This window comes from Pelmatolapia mariae, linkage group LG14 (assembly GCF_036321145.2).
Source record: "Pelmatolapia mariae isolate MD_Pm_ZW linkage group LG14, Pm_UMD_F_2, whole genome shotgun sequence".
Taxonomy (NCBI): Eukaryota; Metazoa; Chordata; class Actinopteri; order Cichliformes; family Cichlidae; genus Pelmatolapia; species Pelmatolapia mariae.
In genome coordinates, this window is record NC_086239.1 from 40,537,331 (window position 1) to 40,549,798 (window position 12,468).

At 48.5% G+C, this 12,468-nt stretch overlaps 1 protein-coding gene across 1 annotated transcript; it reads right to left on the reverse strand.

Moving 5' to 3' along the window:
• Positions 1 to 283: 283 nt before the first annotated feature.
• On the reverse strand, positions 284 to 6,883 carry rnpepl1 (arginyl aminopeptidase like 1). The gene is made up of 12 exons (XM_063494401.1): positions 6,566 to 6,883; positions 5,070 to 5,601; positions 4,845 to 4,985; positions 4,596 to 4,747; positions 3,956 to 4,072; positions 3,649 to 3,884; positions 3,355 to 3,468; positions 3,147 to 3,259; positions 2,785 to 2,893; positions 2,469 to 2,696; positions 1,537 to 1,679; positions 284 to 1,427 (listed from the first exon to the last, which is right to left on the reverse strand). The coding sequence occupies exons 2-12, from the start codon at positions 5,556 to 5,558 to the stop codon at positions 1,149 to 1,151; spliced, it is 2,121 nt and encodes a 706-aa protein (XP_063350471.1). The 5' UTR covers positions 5,559 to 5,601; positions 6,566 to 6,883; the 3' UTR covers positions 284 to 1,148.
• Positions 6,884 to 12,468: the final 5,585 nt, after the last annotated feature.

Below are 12,468 nucleotides of genomic sequence, written 5' to 3' on the forward strand. Positions count from 1 at the left end.
GCTGAACTCATGAGCTCACAGCAGAGTCCTGAATAAACTCGAGCCCGTGACCATCGTTTTCTGCTTCCGCTGCTCGGACGAGATCAAACGAACCGCTGAATCATCCTGTAACGGACCGCTCCTCCAGCTTTTATTGTGAACGGAAAGCCTCAGAGCTTCCGGCACTTATGCCCCTTCAAGCTAACGACGAACACTTCCGACTTTTCCGGCCTGATCTGAGAATGAAAGCACCCATAGAGACAATCATTTTATTGTAAATCAAACACGTGATCAAACAGGAAACAGTTTCAGTTATTGACACGCTAATTCATGAATATAAATAAAAGATGCATTCATTCAGTTCTGAATTTTCTTCATGGATTCTGATTGGATATCTGTTTATTAAAGGGTCAGCAGTTCATAAAAACAAACGTCCATAAAACAGTAAAAACAAACAGGCAACGCGAGCTCACCCATCGGACCGGTCCCGTGGGCTCGTTTAGTCAGAGGTCAGGTAAACGTGAGGTTTCAACCGTTATCTTCAACATTCAGAGAGCGAGGAGGCGTTCAGTGTCGGTGGGACGTTTCAGAGCCCAGACAGACAGAAGGCTGCGTGTTCCCAGCTGCACGAAGGCAGCGTTAAGGTGATCTGCTGGTGTTCTGAGGTCCTTCAGGTGAGTCCACACAAGTGGAGGTAGACTTTAAACACTGTCACAGAGGCTCCGCCCACACAGTGATGGGGGCAGAGACTTCAACAAGGCAAAGGCACTCACGGCGAAACCAACCAGCAGCGAGCGCACGGCCAGAGGATGAGCGTAAAGCTGAAATGTTTTTCTCGCTGAATCATCAGCAAGCATGGCGTCTCCGTCCCTGCCCGGTCGAACTCCGCCTACACAGCCGTGTTGCTGAGCGAGTTAGCACGAACGCAGCCTGATCACGTGACGCCGCTCTGGTGGCGCATTTCTGCCAGAAGCTGAGAAGAAGAACGACCTGACCTCTGCTCTGTCGTCAGTCGCATAAAAACACTCTAGGGTCCAACCAGGCCCCTCCTCGGGGGCGCCGGACACAGGTCAAGCTTTCAACCAGTGACCTTTGACCCCCATCAAACCTTTTAAAACATCTGGAGTGAGGCTTCCTGTTGATTGTTTCTACTTCCTGTAGTCCGGGCATCACGCCGAGACGTTGACATCACGCAGTGCAATAGCGGCAGTTGTCCCGGCGCCACCGCCAGGGGAGGCAGTTGCCTGCGGGGGGGTGGAGCCGGAGGAGGGAGGCAGAGCGGAGCCATTCTGATTGGTCGAGCTGGTCTGGAACAGGATTTGCTGCAGCGTGCGTCTGAGGTTCGGGTGCAGCCGCCGCTGTGTCTGGTAGAAGATCTCCACGGCAACACACTTCATCACCCCAGCAACCAGGTCCTCATACAGCGGCACTGTATACATCCTGGACGTCTGCGGAGAGGGAGGGGCAAACATGTGACAGAGTAGCTGAACGACCCCCTTAAAACTATGTCTGTTCTGATTGGCTGAACGTCCCAACAGGCAGGTGGGCGGGACTTACGTGTTTGTGCAGGAAGGCTCGCACTCGCGGCAGGTCGGGGTAGAAGCTGTTCCTCACCACCATCTGCAGCCAGCGAATCTGCACCTCGGCGTTCAGCCCGTCGAACAGCGACGAGTACGAGTCCGACAGGCTCGCCATCACACCTGCGCAGTGACATCATCATTCATCACTGAACCTTCAGTGGACACCTGTCACATCACTTCCTGTGTTCTGCGCGGTGAGGAACATCAAGGCAGTTTCTCAATATGTGTACTTGTGTGTACTTGTGTGTACTTGTGGTCCGTCATCAGTCGCAGTGCTGTTCCCATCAAAGTATCAAATCTCACATTCAAATATTTAAATTCAGGAGGAAACAGTTTCACCGGGAGCAGAAACAGCGTGCTGATGTGTGCAGATCCTGAACGCTGCTCCAACAATGATCTGAGTATTTGTTCCAGACTCTTCCAAAGCCCAGCTGCCTGCTGTCAGTACTGAGTGTTTACTAAAATAAACCTCAGCTGTTTGCTCTACACTCTGTTGATTAGGAGACATGAAGCCTGAAACAGATGATCTGTCAAAGTGCTGAAGACACTTTTTGAAATCTCTTTTTCCTGAAGTAAATCTGCTGCATCATGTGTAACAGTTAAATTAAGAGGGGGTGGAGCTGTGATGTCATCACGTACGCTGCCGTTCCAATAGCAGAACGATCGCGCTGCGTTCTCGGGAAGTCCGAACTCCCGTGTGAACCAGGCTAGCGAGGACGTCCGTACAGACTTGCGTACTTGAGTACTGAGAAACGGCCCACGTCCTCGTCACCAATCACAACCATTTGCAGCAAACAGGAAGTCACATGATCCCTTTCATCAGTACTCGTGTGTTTCATGCTGCGGAGTACAAATACTCGAGTACTTTGCACTCTAGCAGAGTATTGCAGTGTTTCTATGGCGACTTACTGTGCGGAAGCGGCGAGTGGTCCAGCGTGCGGTCCAGAAAAAGGACGATCTGAAAGGTGCTCCAGGTCGAGAGGTCAAAGGTCGCGAGCGCCTCCAGGTCAGGGGGGTCGGCGTTCCTCCACAGGTCGCACAGATCCTGGACGGGCCCGATAAGCGTGCCGCCCGCTGAAAGGTCCGGCTCGTAGGGAGGCGGGCCGCAGCCGCTCAGCCAACGCTCAAACTCCAGACCTGAGGGCGAGCGCACACACAGGAAGTGATGTCACAGAGGAGACTAGGAGGCTGCTGACACACAGGTGAGCGGAAAGTGTCTCCTGACCTTCTCTCTGAGCGACGGCGGAATCCTTCAGCTCCGGGAAGTAAGACAGGAAGTAGTCTATGAGGTCCTGAGCCACCACGCTCTTAAACTTAAACTCTGAGATGTAATCCTGTGACACACACACACACACACACACACACACGATGCAAACACTGGTCACATGACTCTGAGCAGCGCTCATGTAAAACATCCTGATGAAATGTAAATATATGGAAACGTGGAGCAGAAGTATGTGGACACTGTGACTGTGAAAGCGACTCAGCTGCTGTCCACAAACAAACTGTCACAGTCACTGCTCGAACACGCGTGACACATGTATGACTCCAGTGTGTGTGTGTGTGTGTGTGTGCGTGCGCGCTGACCCTGAGGAAACAGTCGAAGCGTCTCACGTCCCCGCTGATCTCTGACAGATACGACACGAAGCAGAAACCTTTCTCGTAGGTGAACAGGTTCATCAGCGTGCTGGGGTTCACACCTGGAACAGGTAACAGTGATGTCATCTCACCTGTGCGAGTGGACACCACACCTCCATCTGTGTGTGTGTGTGTGTGTCTGGGTGGGGGGGGTCACCTGACTCAAACTTGACCTGCAGCCTGCTCACGGGGTTGTTGTCTCCGAGGAGACGCAGCTGTCTGTGGAGGGCGTCCAATCGCACAACAGTCTCCAGGCAGGTGAACGGCTCACCTGAGGGTGACAGGTAACGCCAGGTGACCAAAAGTATGTGGACAGAGGCTGAACTCGTTTTTACTTTAAAAATCAATAATCAGCTGTTCGTGACTTCAGGTTCAAACACGTAAAAACTGAAAATGTTTTGAAATCTCGCCAACAAAAACGTAAATTCTGAAACGGTGAGCGCGGCGTTACCGTAGGCCTCCGTGGTGATCCTCCGCTGGGCGTACGTCGCCAGGCCTTCGCTCAGCCACATCTCCTCCCAGGTGGCGTTGGTGACAGCGTTGCCGAACCAGCCGTGGGCGATTTCATGGATGACGTCGATCAGCAGGAACTCGCTGCTCTCCAGGATGGAGGCGATGATGAAGGTGAGGCAGGGGTTCTCCATGGCGACGATGGGGAAGGAGGGAGGGAGGAAGACGATGTCGCACCTGAGGACGAGCCGTGTCAGCGTCGCCGAGGATGTTTTAAAGAAAGTTTGGTCAGAAACTTAGAGGCTCACCTGCCCCACAGGTAAGGTCCAAACAGGTCCTCGGCGACGCCCAGCCAGCGCTCCACGCTGCCCCCTAGCTTCTTCACCGCGCAGGACAACAGGCAAGGCTCCGCCCACACGCGACTCCTGAAAGAAGATTGGCCGAAGGTCAAAATGTGATTCTGCACAGATGTAAATATTTTGTTTATTACCATCTTTGACGAATGTTTCAGGATCCTTTATCTCACGTTTATCACTGATTCTTTCTTAGATGCTTTTCACTGGTTTACATTATTTTAATAACTCGGTGTGCTGCAGGTTTTAGACGTATCAGCTGATTTAAATGGCTAAATGAAAACGTTCCCCAGACGCCTGGTGATGAGCTCGTCATGTGACTCAGGTGTGCTGACCCAGGGTGACCCCTGCAGGACACCGAGGCCTGGAGTGCCCCACCCCCTGATTCAACATCAGAAATATGAAAAATGATCCGTCTGTTTGCCTAAAATCGTTTTTTACATTTTTGCTTTTATCCAAACAAACTGTAACATGTTTCAAACTCACTCATCATCAAACACATAAATATTTTACACTGAAATTTATTTTGCAAAAAAATATTTGGACTCATTTTGATAAATAATGAAAATGAAAACGTTATTTTACGCGGAGCGACCTCGGCCCGACGTCTACGTGCTGCAGCTCGCCGGCCACCAGCGCCACCAGGTAGGAGGGAACAGGAAACTCCATGGAGAACTGGAAGACGCGGTCTTGTTTGGAGTACGAACTCCGAGACGCACTCATGAGGACCGTCACGCCATCCGGGACCTGCCGAGGAGGAGGAGCAGAAACGGCGTGACTGCAGGTGTTTAAGGAAACGCCTTCTGTCACCGCTCTGATGTTACCTGGGCTCCGTGTGACTCACCCGGACCGTGGCGGTGTACGTGCTCTTGACGGCCGGCGTGTCGAAGCAGGGGAAGAAGGAGCGGTTACACACCGAGTGACCCTGAGTGAAGACCAGAGGACGAACCTGACCGCAGGTGAGCTCCGAGTCCAGCCACCAGATCTGCAGACACACACACACACACGGGTCACGCTGTGGTCACCTTCAGCATGCTCACGCTGTACAGACGCTGTGTCGTCTCCTTACCGCCGGCCCGTCCGTGGTGGTGTAGCGGACCGTGATCTGGACCGCCCGGCCTGGTTTCACCGCCGCGGTCGGCAGGCTGATGCTGAGCGACGAGCCGTAGTCGGTGAATGGGTCCACGCGGTACGTGAGGGACACGGGCTCCTGCTGCCCGGCCCCCGGGACCTTACAGTCTATGGAGTGGATCAATAAAGAAGGGTGGGAGTCCAGGATCAGGGAACAGACCCCCGGCTGCACGGGAACCAGGTCCAGAACCAGCCAGCCGCTCATCTCCTTCACTGCAAAGTTCAGCCGCAGGTCCAGGTGGAAGTGACGCAGCTGGAAGCTCCTGAAGTTCGATGCAGACGCCACGTCCACCAGGGGGCAGCGTTGGGATTCCGGACCCGGGCCCGCAGAGGGCCGGGCCAAGTCCCCGGAGCACCGGCCCCCGGAGTCCGGCAGGGATTTACGGCAGCAGCACAGCGAGGTGGGCGCCTGGTGGAGCTCTGCCATGGTGAGCTAAAGCTGGGACCAAACCCGCTTAGACCGGAACCAACTGCATGAGACACGAACAAGAACACACCTGTGAGGGTCAGGAACACGGAGCAGAAACCCACCAGGCCCGCCTCAACGCTCCAGTACACCCAGTACAGATGCCAACAGGACCCCAGTTTAACACAGAATCCCCAAAACTACCTTTAACTACCAGTTTTAGTCCAATTAAAAACCACATGATCCAATCCTGAGCCTAATCCTAACCACAGTAAACTGACACCCACCAGTGAACCCAGTACACAACTCAGGTACTAACCCAGTTTCACTCAGGACTCGATGCGTAGCCCTTAACACAACCAGAGGCTTAGCCTCAAAACTCCATTCAAAACCTCGTTAAAGAAACGTCTACTTTTACGCCTAACAGGACATTAAGCCCCCGGTGAAAACTCATCCTGTGTGTCCCTGGATCCTCGATAAACCCAGAAGTTTGCATTTTTAAATCATTTGAACACTTTATAAACAGTTTAGGGACAAATGAAAACTTTTAATCCACATCTAAACCCAGCTTTACTGGTCAGCCCCGGTCCACCCCATTCAAAACCTCAATAACACAATATCGAATTTAAGAGTCAGTCCGTGAAGACTGAAAATAAAGCAGAATAAAGGCTTCGCTGAGCGTGGGCTGACCTTCTGCCTGCTTCTCTTAGATTTAAGGAACTATTTGACGGGTAAACTTTGACTCTTTGTCCATTTAAACAACATTTAATCAAACTTAGCAAACACTGACAGGCAGTGTTTAACAGCCCTACTTGTTAAACCGGAGTTAAACTTCATTTAAAACAACAAGTTCAATTAACTCAGAGACCCGAAAGAGCTCCGACACCCGGGAGACTCTCAAAGCCCAGTTTAAAGCGCAGTTTTAGGGACTCGGAGGAGTTACAGTGGCGGCTAGCAGCGCTGGAAGTTAGCAGCTTTAGCTCGAAGTGAGTGAAAACAGCACTTTAAGGTCAGCGCGTTGAACTGACCTGGTTAGCAGAGCCGGCTAATCAGCGCATTAGCACGGCGCACTGTTGCGGCTTCACGGGGACACATTTAAGTAAAATCCATCGGGACCGCACGGCGGAAGAACCAGGCGGACACCGGCTCCCCGGGAGAGCTCAGCCCGGCTCCCTGCCCGCAGTCCCGAACACCGAACCCGCGTCCTCCCGGAGGCTCGACGGAGGCTGGAGGTGAGCTGTGAGTCCGAGACCGAGCGGCCACACACGGACACAAAGAGGCAGAGGACACCGGCGGAGACCCGGGGGACAGTCGAGGCTCCGCTCCGGACTAAACAGGAAGTAACAACAGCGGGAAAAAAGTTTTTGCAGGCCGATGAGGGGCGCTGTGGAGGCGGGCACACGGAGCGAGAGGGCGGCTCCATCCAGTTACCTGGTCATCCACCCATCAACGTATCAGTCTATTGATTCGTTCCACGACCACGATGCTCCATGTGACACACAATCAACACAGGACTACATAACGTGCAAAGTGTGCAAACACTGCAACAAACAACACAAAAACAGTGCAAAAGAAAAGTGCAACAATGACAGTGGGTTGTGCAAAAGGTAACTTGATGTACTAAGGTGTGTGTGTGTGTGTGTGTGTGTGTGTGAGTGTGAGTGAGTGTTCAGGAGTCTGACGGCCTGGGGGAAGAACCTGTTCCTCACTCTGGCAGTGAGGGCCCGGATGCTCCGGTACCTCTTCCACGGATGCAGCAGGTGTGACAGGTGTGTGTGATGGAGGGAAGAGAGGCTCCAATGATCCTCTCAGCTGCTCTCGCTATCAGTTGTAGAGCATTGTGATCCGATACGGTGCAGCTACCATCCAGCCAGTGATGCAGCTGCTCAGGACGCTCTCGATAGTCTCTCTGTAGACGGTGGTGAGAATGGATGGAGGTAGATGGGCTTTCCTCAGCTTCCACAGGAAGTAGAGACGCTGCTGGGCCTTCTTAGTTATGGAGCTGGTGTTAACCAGGAGAGGTTCTCCACCAGCTGGACACCAAGGAATCTGGTGCTCTTGACGACCTCCACAGAGGATCCATCGATTCAACCATTCATCCACCCATCAACGTATCAGTCTTTTCATCCATTTACCCAGCCATCACATCAGCTCAGTGGAAGGATCGTGGTTGTCTGGAGTGTTCTGTGCACACTGAGGAGAATGGAAACATTAACACACAGAGCAGTACCTCCACCCTGTGGAAGGTAGACTCAGGAGTCTTTGCCACCACGACGTCCCACTGTCCTTCAGACCCAGCCACACATGCAGACACAAACTAAAAAACGTAGTGTAGCTGTGCAGCAGGGAGAGCTCAGAGCTGTACACTGGAGACACCAAACAGCCACCTCAACAGGGCTCAGCTGTTCATCTGCATCTAAAGGTCAAAGGTCAGTCTTTGAGGATGCCAGAGTCCACATGTTGGACTGGAAGACAGACGGTTTGAATGAGGAGTGAAAGAAGCATCTATGGCTGTGTCCCAATCCAGCGACCGCACGCTTCGTAGTGCGCATCTGGAGACCAATTATGTCACAGTCACGCGACGAAGGCTGTCCCAATTCGAAGTGTACTCCAAATGCGGTCGACAAATGTGCCGTTCATTTCCCCACATTTGAAGTGTGATCTGGTGTACACTTTGTGGTCCCATATATCCCACAATTCATAGCGCGGTGGTGGGTGTGGATAATTTTGCCGAAAAAAAAAAACTGCTGAAGAGTAAAGTGTCAAAAGTAAGTACTGAATATGATGTCACCTATTTATGTGCAAATGTTTAGTAATGAAGAACATTAAAACATGACTGTTGGCCACATGTCGGCAAAGTTATGTGACATTAGTGATGTTTGTACTAACTTGGTTTTAAAGCCTTTAAAATATACGCCGTTCAATAGTCGACCTTAATCTTACAGAGAATGTGATGATTTTATGGATAATTAAAGTCAGTCATATATCCACAAACACAACAAGCTGAAAGTCAGTGATGCTGCTCGGTTTGCAGTCCTGAATATCACGGCACAAGCAGGATTCACTGCACTGTTAATGTTAGCTATGTTATATTGCTGCCTCTGTTCGGTGGTGTCGAGCCAAACGGACTTTAACGTGTGTTTGAACGAGCTGACGGTTCACTCGTTAAGCTGAAAGAAAGATGCTTTAATCACAGGAGTCACACATGTGTCCACTGTACCATCTGGAACTCTTCTTGTTTAGCACTCGTAATAACACAAACACTAAATCCTCCTTCTCTTGTGCTGTTTTGTAGCAGTGTATACACCTGAGACTGTCACCTGTCTGTCTGTCCTGCACTCTCTCTCTGTTTCTTTCTCTCTGATTGTGGAATAAAAGTATGAACATGTATTTATAAGTTACACTTGTGTTTGAATCCTGCAGCTTATCACACATTTGATTTCCATGTGTGACAACTGCAAGTGTCCAGAGTGAGGACAGACTGAGGGACCCACTGCTGCACATCATCTGTGAGGCTTTGCACCCCTGATGATCCACCAGGACAAACTCAGCAGTGTGTGAGGAAGAGGAGGAGGAAGAGCCAGCAGCAGCTGACAGATGGAGAGAATAGACAGACTGTTCCCTGTTTGTGAAGGACTGCTAGGAAAGTTTAACATAACTAATTGTCTGTCCTGAATCAGTCTTATTAGGTAATGTTCAAATAATGTTATCATTCCAGTGTTTTCAGTGTGGGAGAAAGTACTCAGGGCCTTCAAGTTACACACTATGAAAGGCAGCAACAAGTTTAATGTTCAGAAACCTAAAGTATGTATCAGCAGCAGAATGGAGCTAAAAATAAATGTTTGTTTCAGTTCTATGAAGCTTTGAGTATTTTGGATTAGCAGCACTGCTGTGTTTGTTGCATCATATTGCTGTAATTGTTTATATGCTTTATATATTCTGAGGTAAGTTGATCTATAGTGTTACATCATATTCTATAAGGATGTTATGTGTTTGTTTACTTTCTGCCCAGTTTGACCCATTTAGCAGAAGTCAGCCTGTTTAAGGCTCTGATATCTATTCTGTATGACTTAAAGCAGTTATGACATGGTCTGATTTTCTCACCCAATAAAGGAATATTTCATATATCAGTCTACTCTTCATTCTATCAGCAACAGTTATCACAGCTCGTACATTTTCCTTTTTACACATGTATGTAAGCATTGAGCCAAATTTAGTAATGACAACATATTACACGGACAATATTTGTCTCTTATATATAACACATCTATATATACACTGTCAAAGATACTTGTCTTTGAGTGAAGATTTAAGGTGATAGGAAATATAAATAACTGCAACTTTAATCTTTACTGAAGCTCAGTATTTGACACAGAGTTCAAACTCACTGCTGTAATAACTAATAATGATTAATATAATAACTGTAATATTGGCCATATTATATTTACATTACCAAAGTAAGATGACTTTAGTCTCATGAACAACATGAGCTGATTGTTATTTACTAACTAATCTTAAAATGACTGTTCATTACAGAAATGAAGCCCAACAATCATGTTTTACAGTCTCATGGTCTCAGCCTCAGATACTTATCAAATCAAAGCTCATGTAGAAACAAATGAACAAAATATGTTCTCCTTCGTTTCTGTCAAACAAAGCTGTATGGCAAGGCAAGTTTATTTATATAGCACAATTCAACAACAAGGTGATTCAAAGTGCTTTACAGAGACATTAAAAAACAAAAACAATAAAAAGCAATATGTCTGTGAAGGTTCTCAGTCATCCAGGTCATCGTAGTCAAAGGAGTTTGCAAAGAAAAGCATCTGGACTTCTTTAAGTTGCTTGAAGACGTTTCACCTCTCATCCGAGAAGCTTCTTCAGTTCTAAGGTCAAATGGCCGAGAGTCCCATATTTAAACCCAGTGGGAGTGTCCCCCCAAAGAGGAAAGAGACAAATAAAAAGCAATATTTAAATATGTATATTTAAATATTTAAGTATGACACGTTTCCAGCTGTTAGTATCATGGCTGCTAGGCAACCTGGGCAGCACGACGGAGGCTAGACCGTCCCATTTCACAAGCCTCGCACTTCCAGCCTTAGCGGTCTTTGAGTACGCGGCCCTTGAGGACCGCTAAGGCTGCAGACCCTGAACTGGGATACCGTCGCTGTGTCCCAATCCAGCGACCGCACGCCTCGGAGTACGCGCAGTTCGCGTACTACGTACGGTGCGTACTAGGAAGTACGAGAAGTGCGGAAGTGAGAGGCTTGTGAAATGGGACGGTTCAGCCTTCGTCGCGCTGCTCAGCTTGCCTAGCAACCATGATACTAACCGCGAGAAACGTGTTATACAGCTTTGTTTGACAGAAATGAAAATCATTTTTGTCATGACATCACTTTGATTAGTTGGGTATCTGAGGCTGAGACCACGGGACTGTAAAACATGATTGTTGGGCTTCATTTCTGTACTGAACAGTCATTTCAAGATTAGTTAGTAAATAACAATTAGCTCATGTTGTTCATGAGACTAAAGTCATCTCACTTTGGTAATGTAAATATAATATGGCCAATATTATAGTTATTGTCAGATTATTATGATATTCAAGTTGCAGTTATTTATATGTCCTATCACCTTAAATCTTCACTCAAAGACAAGTATCTTTGACAGTGTATATATAGATGTATCATATATGAGACAAATATTGTGCTTTTAATATGTTGGCATTACTAAATTTGGGTCAATGCTTACATATATGTGTAAAAAGCAAATGTACGAGCTGTGATAACGGTTTTCTGCAGTCATTGGTCGTGTCCAAATTCATGGGCTGCATCCTCCTGAGGACGCATTTGTAGACCGATTACGATTATTCGTAGACTCCTCCAAATGCAGCCGACAAATGCGTCCTCCTTTTCCCCGAATTTGAAGGATGGGTCGGGTGTGTCCTTCATGGCCCACTATATCCCAGAATTCATAGCGTGGCCCAGCCAAACTCCAGTTTCCAACAATGGCGGCCGCTACTAAGTTTTAATATTACTCTTATTAATCTTTCTGGGTCACAAAATAAACTTTTAACATATTTTCAGGCGAGAAAGTAGCTGTGTAAACTTCAAATATCTGCTCAGTTTTTTGCAAAAGTGCTCCGACGTTTTCGGAGACGTCTGTTACCCACCAGCTCGATAGCTGACCGGGAGCTCGAGGGTCACTGGAGCCGCCGAGAATGGCACAACTTCGCACATCATTTTCAGATCACCGCCGTCTTTTGCTACTCAGGTTAAACGTGATATATAAGTCACTTAGACAACCTAAAAATGTTATTGTTTGGCTGTTTTTAATGTTTTATTTGTTCGTGAGTAAATCGGTTTGGCTGAGATTAAAGTTATTAGATTAGATTAGATAAAATAAAACTTTATTAATCCCCCGGGTGGGTTCCTCTTTGGTTTTCACACAGCTGAATAAACGTCAAACAGAAAACTGATTAAACAGAAGTGTGAGACGGTCGAGAGTTTACTCCAGTGTCCTGTTATATTTTAGACAGCAAGGAGCAGACGGCCGAGTTTATTAAACTCCACCCAGACAGCGGTGACGCAGATCTGAAGGTTAGACCGTCCAATTTCACAGCCGTTTACTTCCGGCCTACCCGACCTCCTGAGGACCCGGCCCACGTAGACCGCGAAGGCCGGGTCCTCAGGAGGATGCAGCCCATGAATTTGGACACAGCTATTGGTTTTGATTCGTGGCCTCCTAAAATGGTGCCACAATGTATTGGGGCGTTAAGACGTCAACTCCAGAGCCCTATAATCCAGTCGTCTTAACGCCCACGCACACCTTGGGTCACGTGATGAGGCAGATGATCAATAGTGGGTCAGCAACCCTCTCTGGGACTCTGCACCATTTACTGAAGAAGCTTCTCAGATGAAACATCTTCAGTAAAATT